Source organism: Lactuca serriola, chromosome 5 (assembly GCF_051521515.1).
Source record: "Lactuca serriola cultivar US96UC23 chromosome 5, Lser_US96UC23_V15, whole genome shotgun sequence".
NCBI lineage: Eukaryota > Viridiplantae > Streptophyta > Magnoliopsida > Asterales > Asteraceae > Lactuca > Lactuca serriola.
Window position 1 is genome coordinate 277,374,647 of NC_136412.1, and position 13,397 is coordinate 277,388,043.

Here is a 13,397-nt window from a genome sequence, read left to right on the forward strand (position 1 = left end):
ATTATATAGGCAAAAATATGACGGCAAACATACAACACCCTAGTAAGGTTAATATGCATTATGGTTTGGGCCATAGGTTTAGCCTTTAAGACACGAACAGCCCAAAATGTGAATGGATGAGTGATGATGACGATTGACGATATTGACCGCCCCAAAAAGGCGTGGCTGACGGGGCGACATACTTTTCTATACGGTTATTATAGTAAATTCACACCGAACACCCTTCTCTTCCCAAACAAATACAGTTCATTCATGTCGCATACGCACTGTAAGGAGTCCACGAGGCTGCAAAAACTAGAAACTTCTTCACCAAATCACCAAATTCGGTTCCTCGATTAGCAGCCAGGTTTGATTTCTGCTGCCTACCTTCATCAATTAAACGCCGATCAGTGTTTGAAATATTTTAATTACTCAAATACATCGCATTCGTCTTAATTAGGTTTTGTTTCTTGATGTTTAGATTCTCTCTGACATGATCCGTTGATCTATGATTAAGTTTTGTCTTGGCGTGCTAAAAGTTCAAAATTCAAAAATATTAAATATGATTATGAAAAGGTGTTTTTCTGATACGCTTGAACAATCATTTAACTAGGTTTTTGGTTTATGAAACCCTAATCTTATGTTTTGCGACTCTGTTTCCACGGCGTTGAGTTGGAATTTAAGCGAAATCGGCTCAAAATTTCAACTTAATAAGCTCAAAAATCCCAAATTCGAACCTTAAATTCCATGCTTCAAATACCTTCAGTTGGAATTACATAAGTTACCATATTGTACGGCTGATTCTGATGTGCAATTATCGCCATCTAATTTGTGCGCATGGATTTGTTTTGCAATCATTACTTTTTTCATAAAAGAAAAGAACTGGAATCCGATACCATTCCCAATGAGTTTATGATCTTTTTATATAACCAAATTCATATAATCAGCTGATCAGATCAAGTACTTACATTTTTTTCTCTCTCCATTCTTCATAACCAGAAACTCCAAGAAGCTTTCAAGATGCCCAAGGATCGAAGATCTTCATCTCTCGATAGGTTTAGGGCATCACCATATCCACCTTGCTACAAGAAAGCTGATAAAACAAAATCCAAATCCCCCTCTCCACCAATTGGAAACGAGAAAGAATGGGAAGAAGCTAGATGCCCTATTTGCATAGATCACCCTCACAATGCAGTCCTTCTTCTTTGTTCTTCTCGTGAAAAAGGATGTCGCCCATACATGTGTGACACAAGCTCACGCCACTCAAACTGCTTTGACCAGTTTCGAAAGTCAACCATGAACATGAACCCTAATTCCTTACAACAACAACAAACAAAGCTTGTTTGCCCTCTATGCAGAGGTCAAATCAATGGTTGGATTGTAGTGGACCCTGCACGCCATTTCATGAACAAAAAAACAAGAACTTGTTCATCAGGAACCTGTGATTTCACTGGAAACTATTCAGAGTTGAGGAAACACGCGAGGCGTGATCACCCGTGTGTGCGACCCACAGAAGTGGACCCTGATAAGGAACTTGAATGGAGGATTTTAAGGGAAGATATGGAACATCAAGACATTTTCAATATGCAATTTGAGTTTGATGATAATGAAGAGCCAATTGATCAAGTTTTGGAAGGTTTGAGTGAACTCGCGAGTCCAATGTGGGATATTGATTTGGATTTTATGAGCTTTTTGACTAATTTTGAAACAGAATTTGATAATATTTTTCCGGAAGTTGATGGGAATATGGTGATGGATGATTGGGAGAATATGTTTGGGTTTTTAGCTTCTTCACATGAGCCAGAGATTAGGTCAAGAGGAGGAGGTCAAAATAGGTCAAGGGAGATTGGTTTGACTACTACTAGAAGAAGAAGCATTAGAAATGGAAGACAAAGGGCAAATCGGTCAAATCAAAGTTCGGATACTCAACAGGCTCGGATGATGACTCCTTGGGTTGATTTTCTTGACATTGACTCGAATCTTCCTTAAAATGCTTGCTATTAGTTTCTCATAGTACTTATTTTGGGATCAGGTACAATTTAAAAAAAAATATTAAAAAAAAAAGATGGTATTTTGATTATCTGTTTTTTATTTATTACTTTTGGTGTCTATTATATATGTATTTCTGATTTACTTCATGATCTGTAGAAGTGGTAGTAGTTTATGGATTGATTTTTCTTTTGCTTTCTGGAAAGTGATGAAACTTTGTCCTTTTGTTTTCTTTCTTCCTTTTTCTTGTTGGTGAACTATACTGACTATTAATATGCATCTAACAATGCAAAAGATGTGAATCTTGTCATGAAAAATAGTTTTTAAAAACTTATTCATTCATGTCACTTTATGTCTTGTGTAACAAAAACAGTCTTGTTAAATAATTTGAGTTTGAACTGGACTATTGTTTCAGTACACTATTATTTAGTTAGTTGATGATTGATGTGAAATGAAATTAAGTGTATAGATGAAAATTAAAGTGTTCCAAATATAAATCTAAATGAGTTGGATTATAGACCGAGTACCTTCTTTGTTTTGATTTTATCTGAAAAATATAAATCTAAATATCATCATTTCTAGTTTGAAAATTGGAAAAAATGACAAGTTTGTTGGGTTTGAACAAAATCGGACCAAATCATGAACCAATTTGAATCGAAACAAGATTGATATAGATCAATTTGGTTTTTCTGGTATAACAATAATCCCCAAATCACATGAGGTAAACCAATATGCGGTAAGGGAGAGGTTAGATGTAAATAGTCTTACCTCCCTTGGAAGGGTAGAGAAGTTTCCATAGGAGACTTTTACACCCCGTTCCCGAGTTCAACTTAACGAGAAAAAGGAAAAAAAATGAGTGGAAATGAGAAGAAAATTAAAGAAATTTGTGTTCCCGAGTTTCATTAAAGGAGAGAAGTGGAAGGAAATGAGAGGATCACTTTCCCTCCTAACTTTCCTTCCGATTTGGGAGGATTTGGAAGGAAAGAACAAAATGATTCATTTTCCTTCCACTTCTCTCCAACTCGGGAACACAAAAGAAAATTTTGTTTTCCTTTCCTTTCTCTTCTTTTCTCTTGTGACTTTCTTTTCTCTTCTCTTCTTTTCTTTTGTTAAACTCGGGAACGAGGCATTAGCAAATAGAAAGTGCTGCAAACAAAAGTGAATAAAAAGAGGGGGATTAAAAAAATATGATGCTAACAATAGAACCACAAGTAAAATATGTAATTATATTGTTATAACAAGTCATAATTCTAAAATTAATGCTTATATTAGATCAAATTAGTAAATACTAAATTAGATAATTGAGACTGTAATAACAGTAAAAATTCAAGTAAAGAAACGAAACCTACCATCGCAACTATCTTTGAGATAGGGGTGTGTATGGGGTGGCTTGGTTCAGTTATTGGTCAAAACCGAACTATAACCATTATGATTGGTTAATGCATTTTTGTAGCCATTGGGTATGGTTAATATTGGTTATAGTTAATGGTTTTTATCGTTTAATGGTTTTGGTTAACGGTTAATATTGGTTAACCATAATGTTCAAAATAATATAAATGACAAAAGTATATTGACATAAAAAATGAAAATAGAATACAAAAAAGTCATCGACGCCAATGTTTGTAACCTAGCTTATAGTAATAAAATAAAATGTGTACATTTGATAGTCAGAGTGAGATAACACATAGTCACATTCAAAATCAAAAACATTCAATAAAAATTTAAAACTTTTTAAAAAATTAACATTAATAATTTCATATATTGATAATTGATAATAACATTAAAATAAAGCCAAACATTCATACATGTTCAATGCGATTAAATCAAAAACTATAAAATAAAATAGTCAAACATTTATATTATGTTTTATCTGGATAAAAAAAAAATCCAATAACTCATATACATTCAATATGATTAAGTCAAAAACTCATTCAAATAGGTCTATAAAGTCAAAACAATCTTTGATTAGGATTAACCGTGTGAGAAACATCCATTTAGGATTATGAGTGTGAAGATTAAACTAATTCTAAATGATGTTTACAAATTGTAGAATTAGCCGATTAGGAATTACAACATTAATGAATAATCAAATTACTGGCATGATTGGAAGATTGTGTGTGTCAGCGTGATCAACCTTTGATGGTTTGATTGTTCGTTCGTCTCCTGATAAGTGAGGATTAACGAATTATATTTTGGAATTTTAATGGGTCGTAAATAAGTTTTACTATATTATTTTATATATAATCTATAATTTTTATATATTAAAATATCAGGTTAGCGGTTCGGTTAATAATGGTTTGGTTAACCTATCAAACCATAATCTAACCGTTAGTTATCAGTTAACAAAAATTTGAAATCGAACCAACGGTTTTTAAAATGGTTCAGTTATTATGGTTAATTTGTTTTTGGTTCGGTTTTTTGGTTATTATACTCACCCCTACTTTGAGAGGTTAACTCAGCTACTTCATGTCAACCAATGTTGATTCAAAGTCTAGTCTCATAATATATGTGCTTTCAGTTCAAGTCATTGAACTGTCATCGATGATGAACCCCCGCTTCTATTTTGGTTAAACTAACAATTAGGGACATAGGAGCAGTGGCGGACACAGAACGTTTTAGGAGGGGTAGCACTAAAAAAGTTTCCAAATAAATCTAAATTACTATTTTCATTCGTATTTTAAGTCGATGCACCTAATAAGAAAAACATAAAAAAAAAAAAAAACATAAACTTTTTTTACACTACGTGCCGGAATCGGAACAGTGGTCTGGGACCCCCGGGCTCCACTAAGGTCCACCACTGCATATGAGAATATAAAATATAATGTCTATTTGATCTTTTACCCTATTAATTTTAAAATTTTATTTATTAACTCCCACGTATTAATTTAAAACATTTCATATATTTTTTTATTTAATAATAATAATAATAATAATAATAATAATAATAATAATAATAATAAAAGAAATAATATATTACAAATTTAGAAAAAAAATACATAGATTTCATTAAACATCAATGTTTATTATTTAAAATATGTCAAATTGCAAGAAAGTCATTATATTACCACAAAATTTCGATTTTGACGTCGTATTTTTTCTCAATTATATCACTATATTTACTATTTTGTTGCAATATCAATCAAATTATCGGTTCTCTATGTTCTCCCGGTAACCACTTTCCTAAATTGCAATAAAGTCACTAAGTTTACCAAAATTTCAATTTTGACACCGACTTTTAAATTACAATAAAGTCCTTATATGGCCCTTACAAGGTCGATCCAGGAGATGCTTAGTGAGTTTGAACCACTAAATCAACATTGTAGGGTCTTCATTTATTTTTTGTACAAATCGAGCTTCTAATTCATAATAACATCTTGAAAGGGTGACTATGCCCTTTTTGCTGACGTGTAAGTGAGTTTGAACCATTAGACCGACCTTCAAGTATTTGTTGTGCAAGTCAAGTTTCTAAATCGAGTTGCTAAACCATAATAACATCTCCTAAATCAGTCAATTGGTTGACATTGCAACAAAATTGTAAATGTACTGACATAATTGAGAAAAGAAAAACTCGGTGTCAAAATCGAAATTTTGTGATAATATATTGACTTTCTTGAATTTTGAAACTTGGTGCCAAAATCGAAATTTTGGTAAACTTAGTGCCTGTATTGTAATCTGGGAAAAATAGTTAACGAGAAAACAGAGAGAACTAGTCATTTGGTTGATATTGCAACAAAACTAAAAATATAGTGGCACAATTGAGAAAAAAATAACTCGGTTTCAAAATCGAAATTTTATGGTAATATAGTGACTTACTTGCAATTTGTCCTTTAAAATATTGACATTGTTTAAAATAATTTATTCTTCCCAATATATAATTTTTTTTCACTTAAAGTACTCATTATAGGTTTTTATTTTTTTTCAAGTTTTGAATCCAAACATTGAATATTAGTTAACTAATTTCAACATGTTAATTATCATAGACTTAGAGTGTGTTCGGTAAAAATGGCTAGAAACCTGTAGCTCTAAACTGGAAACCGATAGTTGGTAGCTAAAAGTTGTAGCTTTTATTTGTATAAAAGTGTTCGACACAGTTAGTTAAAAACTTTTAAAATTTATAAAATTACATTAAATGACATATGAATATAAACTAAAATTGAAATATAATGATGATAACATAATTTTTCTAAACTATATTTATCAAAGTAAAAAATCATCCAAATTAGTAAGGTAAAAACTTTTTTATCCATATTAGTAAGGCCAATTAAGGTTCTCCATAGGTAAAAACTTTTTTATCCATATTAGTAAGGTAAAAAACTTTTTTTTATCCATATTAGTAAGGTTGTGTTTCACACGCATAACTAACTAATTTTTCGAGTTTTTTTAAGTTGTCATTTTAGTAAGCCAAAAGTAGCTTTAGTTTGTAAGCTACACTTTTAATAAGTTATTTAGACAAAATTTCAGGAATTTTTTTTAAATAATTTTTCAAATATATCTTTAATTAATTATAAAAATCATATTCCTCTAAATGCATTTTTATGTTATTTTATATATTCTTATCAACTAATTTTACCAAATGTTACTTTTTTATCAGCTAGTTTTTCAGCTATCGTCTAATTTTTCATATAACAACTAGTTTTCTGCTATCAACTAGTCTTTCAGCTAACAATTAGTTTTTCAGCTAGCACGACAAATATAACAAAAATGATAATTTTTTTACAAATAAATTAAATAGGAATTTTCAATTTTATAAGAACTCAAACCAAACATTTTTTACATATTACAAGTGTTTTAGCATTCTACAAAAACAATATTACTGTATGATATTAATTTTTGGTTTATAAATTCATATAATAAATATTTATTATTTTATTAGATGAGGATTAATAAATAATAAAATTCGTTGATATGATTATTTAGAAAAAGACATCATAATTTCTAAAATATATTTAGTCATATAAGATAATTATCAAATGTATGGATATGATTTATTTATTTTAAATGGTGTTTAAGCCAATTTGTTAAAATCTAAAAGAGTTTTTTGTTAAATGCTAACTGAAGTAACTTTTGAATTTAAATATTTTTGTTTAACCCAAAAGTTAAAAGTTCATGTTGTCGTACGAAACCTTTTTTTCACATTTTTTTCTTAAAAGTTAAAAGTTAAAAGCTTCCAAAAGCTATGTGTCATACACGCTCTTATAGCCAATTACAAATTCAAGTCTTGATTCTTAATACTAACCAATTAGAATGTTTAACATAATAAAATATTTGGACATTTAATTTTTTCCAGACCTAGATAAATATTTGAACCAAAATGTTTCTAGTCCAGTGGTATCAAGTATTGTCCTTCCTCTTTGAGGTCAAAGATCCAAGTCTCGTTGTGGGCATATATGAAATTAGGTGTTAATTTAAGATTATATTAGATTTGTTGGTTAAAAAATAGATAAATATTTGAATTATTTTCAACGGTAACATATTAATATTAATGCATAACCAATTAGACTATCATACCAACACATTTCTTTATACAAAACATGTCAGGATAATCCGAAGCCATCACCGGCCTGCCTGGTAGTAGACCATTGATCAAATGAGTTTATTTAGTAAATATTATAATTATTAAACTTATAGTTTGCAATTCAGTTTTTATTTGGTTAGGTATATTTTCTATCAATGTCTCGATTGTACATTGGTTGTTGGCAAGTTGCATCAAGATAGTTCGACTATCACAATATACAATAGTGAAAGAGGGTCGGTTAATTTAATAATCTAAAGCCAACATTTGATATCTTGTCGTGCAGTGTTGCTAAGCTACTTGATTCTATAGAGTATTTGAGTAAGGAAGCCATTTAAGTTTCGAGTACCTTGTAGATCCAATTCCAGGAGGTTGTAATAACAGGAAACCTCATGTAACATCCCAAAAATCATGACAATTAAAAAAAAGATATTTCATAAATCGTCATATAATCATATATCATTTTCAAATCAAATCCATAAAGAAATCAAAGTATCAGACAATCTCTCAAACATAAAACAATAAGAAGATGTATACAATCACGCATTCACCTTGCCCCAATCATCAAAAGTACTTGAAAACATTGTAATCAACAACCGTAAGCCAAAACTTACTGAGTTCCCCCAAAATACCCCGCAGAACAATACATATACAATGCATGCACACCAGACCCACAATATAAAATTGGATTGCTCCCGGGTCCATAGTTACCGGACTGGATTTGCCTCCAGTCCCACGGTAATGAGACCAGATTGCCTTGGGGCCCACAGTACATGGATGGATTTCCCTGGGTTGTTGGCCTACAATACAAAGTCGTACCGCCTCAACCTAACCGCACTTTTTCGACATATGTAACCAGATAACAATAACCAACAATATAAGTAATGATACAGATTTACCACTCTATATATCACTATAATATACCAACATCATACACACAAGGACATATACTACAGTACAAAGTATAGTGAGAAAACTCACATTGCAGCCTAGAAGATAACAGCACTGATCACAGATCCAATAATCAGTCCTACAGGTCACCTATACAACAGACAGAGACCAAAACTTAACTACAACCCAAAACCCTCAATTTGACCTAAATTCAAACTAGGTTAACCAGTCAACGGTGAAGGTCAAGGTCAACATTCAAAGGTCTCTACAGCCGCTCACCACATCGTGACCATCCTTTGGTCAAATCATGGCAGTGAGAGGAAAAATAATTGCAAATCAGACCATCATCACGACGTAACAATTACGATTATACCCTTGGCCTCCGAAGACTCAATCAAACACTTGGATCACTTATACTATGACACCCACATCCGAACTGGACCAAATCCTTCCTTTCAAAAGGCTTTAAGCCTTATGATAACTAATGGTTGGGCCGCAGCCCCGAGCAACGAAGTAAATCCAAAACCGAGTGTTACAGTATGGCACCTTGGCAATCGGAGCCACACCTGGAACGAAATTAATCCTGAACTCAACCTACCTCTCGGGAGGCACATCAGGTAACTCCTCCGGGAACACATCCACAAACTCTCTAACAACAGGCACATCTGAAACCGAAACCTGCTTCCTAGCTCGAGTATCAACCACATACGTAAGATAACCCATACAACCATGTTGAATATACTACCGAGCCCTGGCAGCAAAACAAAAGGTTGACCCAATCCTGGTACTCTATCCAAAAATTACCAGTTCTCCCCAACTTGGGGTTCTAACTACTACCTGCTAACCCTCGCAGTCAATCATAGCCCCGAACCTACTCAACCAATCCATTCCTACTATCACGCACATATTCCCCATGGGGATAGGAATCAGATCAATCGGATAAGGCATCCCAAAAATCTCTAGGACACAACCCTGGTAAACGCTCGATGCAGATATCCTATGCTCGTTGACGATAGAAACTCGCAACTGAAATCCTGACTCTCCAAGAGTCATATCAAAACCTCTACTAAAAGATTGGGATACAAAGGACCGACTCGCACCCGAGTCAAAAGGCACAAGAGCAGACAAGGAATTCAGTAAGAATGTACCTAGCAGAATCATAAACATAAACATACCATAAAATAACTGATAGAATAATAAATGGAAACATACCAGTAACGACGTTCGGTGCCGCCCTGGCCTCCTCTATAGTGAGCTAGAAAGCACGACCTCAAGGCCTCAGGGGCTTCATCCTACCCTGGCGTCCATTGGTGATCCTCAGAGTGGCTGGTGCTAGATCCTACATCGGCCTAGATATAAGAAATGGGCATTGGGTCTTTACATGGTCCACCTGATCACAATGATAACAAATCCTGACACTCGGTACTGGGGCCTGCTGATAACAATCCTTGGCAGAATGCTTCTCCTTGCCACATTTGTGGCATCCAGATGATGATGATCAACAAGCACCCTCATGAACCTTGCCGCACTTGCCACAAGTGCGGCCCCTCTGTCCCCCAGATCTCGAATCAGTAGGCTTGGACTAGTTCGCTGCAGGATGTGATTGAACAAGATTCTACCTCAAAATCTTCGTTTGAATCTCAATCTCCCTCCTCGCGACATCCGAAAGCTCAACGAGGGTAGCATAACGTTGTGTGGACACGAACTGCCAAATATCCGTCTTGAGCATACTCAAGTACCGATTCATCTGAGCCTCCACAGAAGCAACAAACTTAGGGCAGAAAGATACCTCTCAGTCAACATCTTGGTGATCTTTTTCACCATCTTAGTCGTATGTCGCAGATCCAAGTACTCCTTAGCCAACCTCTCCCTCTCCACCAAGGGAACGTATCACATACAGAACATCTCCGAGAACAGATCCAAGTACTCCTTAGCCAACCTCTCCCTCTCCACCAAGGGAACGTATCACATACAGAACATCTCCGAGAACAGCTCCTAAGTAACAGCAGCTCTCTGCTCAGGAGTGTAAGCACCAGTCACCAATCTCCACCAATCTTTCGCCCCTAACCGATGAAGGTTCAGGGTGCACTTGACCTTCTAGTTACCAGGGCAAGAGCATGTGCAGAAACAACCCTCCACATCAGACAACCACCTCATCGCCACAATCGGGTCCCTGACCCCATCAAACTTCGAGGGCTTCGTATCGTCGAATTCCCGGTACTGGAAGGATCTCTCTTTTCAGATCCCCGCCGCAGAAACAGTCGTGGTAGCTACAACGACATCAGCCTCAGAAAGATCAGGATAACGATCATCAAAGAGCTTAATCATAGCGGTCTTGATAGACCCAAAAGTCTCTGGCATAGACCTCCGGACAACAGCAACCACCTCAGTGGCGATGATCTCCCGAATCTGATTATCACTCAAACCTGGCCTATCTTGTCCACTCGCTCCAGATCCTGATCCTATCATCTCCACCATTCTGAAATTAAACCAAGATACATCAGAAAAGCCACAATACACATTGCTACAATCATGCGACGAGACTAAACACTTGGGGTTTGTGACTTCCTTGCTACGTGTAAGGGTCATGTGCTTTTAGCAGTACGGGCACATACTACTTTACACTCCTACCCGTATTTGTCTCAAGGATCATCCCAATCACCCAACACAAATACAACAAATAAGATATGCATACATCCTATCCTTACTCTCTCTCTCGATTAGCTAAACATTCCTCATCTGGACGACTGCTCACACAAATACTCATCCATGAAACTTCCACTAACCCTGCAACACTTGTGTATGTTAATCATACATAACATTAGATCCTATAGAAATTTGAATACTTGATTCTACGCTAAGCCCACAACCAAACGAGGAACATGAAATAAGGCTAAACCAAACATTCTTAGGCTATAAAATATTAGTTATGTACAACTATGATGTATACAGTAAGAATATACAGTAATTATGTTAATTTCATATAAGAAATAACACTAGGCAATCAGGCATCATACGTCAGACAATTCTATCATGCAATTCCTGAAGATCCATAACCTATCACTAGCATGATGTTTTATCACTATAAATTTTAACTCTTCAAAGACAACCCAAAACCATAATTGTTTACAAAACCATTGTTTCAAAAGTTTATTTCAGTTTTCAGAGTATCCCAAAATCCAAATAACATAAAACCGAAGGATGTGCACGATCACACATTCGCCTTGCCACGACCATCTGAAGTACTTGAAACAATAAACTGAAACTGTAAGACTGTGACATCCCCATTTTTTACAACCAGAAAAGACCGGTTTTGTTTATGCTTTATAAAAATCAGAGTAGCTTTTTAATAAAAATGTTGCGGAATTTGTTCCCAAAAAAACATGATAAATACGTTATCAAAGCATTTCCGAAGAAATGTATTCTTATTGATTTTGAAACATTTGGGATGTCATAGTCAATACAAAAAAATAAGCATAAACAGAACTTACATTCATTATCACTAGTGATTTATATCTCCTTAATCGTTCAGTGTAATGTAACTTCATATATATAATTTAGATCTCACAAAATATACAACTTCCCCATATATATATAATCGACTCTTACCCCCACCCCATCAATCCTCACAACGAGACTATCCATACTCTCGGACCTTAAATTTTACCTCTTACTCCCAGATCTAATCCATGCTCTCGGATCAATATTTATGCCCATTCCATACTCTCGGATTAAGGTCAAATGTCTATGCCTAAATCCATACTCCCGGATTAAGTACGAATAACTATGTCATGTCCATACTCTCGGACTAAGGACAATTGACTATGTCTTAATACATACTCCTGGATTAATGAAAATTGACTAAGTCCGATCTATACTTTCGGACTAGGGACGAATAACTATGTCTCATCCATGCTTCTGGATTAATGACATGTTTAAGGGTTCAATTCTCCATGTATATCTCACCCGTACTCATAAGAAAATACTACCCGATATTTCTCATAATTAATTTAGGTTTAATCTTTATTAGGGATGTCAAAACCCCCGTGGGACCCCGATCCCGTACGGGACTAAATTTTTAAAAAAACCGGGAGTAGAAGCAGGAGCGGGGGCAGAATTAAACCCCGCTTATTTTCGGGACCGGAGTCGGGAGTTGGTATTTCCGTCCTGTACTCCCGCGGGGGCCCCAGTTGTACATTTATGTAAAAAATATATATTTAATATAAAATACATATACAAAATAGATTTTCTAATTTTAGGTTTAGGTTAGGTTTCACTTTCCCGTTTCCAATTAATAGATATTGAAGAGGTAGTGAATTGATCATATATTTTTGGATATGTAAGTATTTTATATTTGTAATATTGGATTTGTCATATTTTACATTTTTAAGATTGTTGGAATTGTCGTTTTGTAATGTTGGATTCGTAATGTTGAATTTTTAATTTTTTAGTTTCTAAAAGATTATGTTTTAAACTTTTAAAGTTATTAAAAATAGGCTTTTTAGCCTAAACCAAAGTACTTGTTTAGCAAAAAAAAACGAATTTTAAGCATATAAACCGGGGGAACCAAGGGAATGGGGGCGGGACCGGGGGTGATGGAGGTAACCGGGGGAGGGACCTGGGGCTATGTAAACCGAGAGCCGGGGGCGGGACCGGGAGCGGGGGCAACAACTGATTTCGGGGGCGGAAGCGGGGGTAGCTATTTTCGCTCCAATTTGGTCCCGTTGACATCCCCACTCTTTATCCTAAATCATATATTATCAGGTATGTTATTTAACACGTATTTTAGGCAACATCAAATAATTCGCACATAAACATATATTTAATACTTAAATCAATACTTGTTTTAAAATCATGTTCATGAAAGGGACTATGCACTCACTTATTAAAGTGATGATTCCAAACTCGGACAGCGATTCACTTCTTAACAATATAATTTCCTTCGAAAAAACCTAGTATTATTACCACTAGATTTTAGTCTAATATTTACCGTGATTCGTGACTAAGCATTAGTCTAGATTTGTCA

The 13,397-nt window shown here is 34.7% G+C and overlaps 1 protein-coding gene across 1 annotated transcript; it reads left to right on the top strand.

Moving 5' to 3' along the window:
• Positions 1–211: 211 nt before the first annotated feature.
• LOC145054399 (uncharacterized) lies at positions 212–2,194 on the top strand. Its single transcript, XM_079002566.1, has 2 exons — positions 212–346; positions 979–2,194. Exon 2 carries the CDS (start codon positions 1,000–1,002, stop codon positions 1,966–1,968), a length of 969 nt encoding a protein of 322 aa, XP_078858692.1. The 5' UTR covers positions 212–346; positions 979–999; the 3' UTR covers positions 1,969–2,194.
• Positions 2,195–13,397: the final 11,203 nt, after the last annotated feature.

What these genes read in the sequence shown, in the direction of transcription:
- LOC145054399 (XM_079002566.1), top strand. Translation starts at nt 1,000, where the DNA reads ATGCCCAAGGATCGAAGATCTTCATCTCTCGATAGGTTTAGGGCATCA.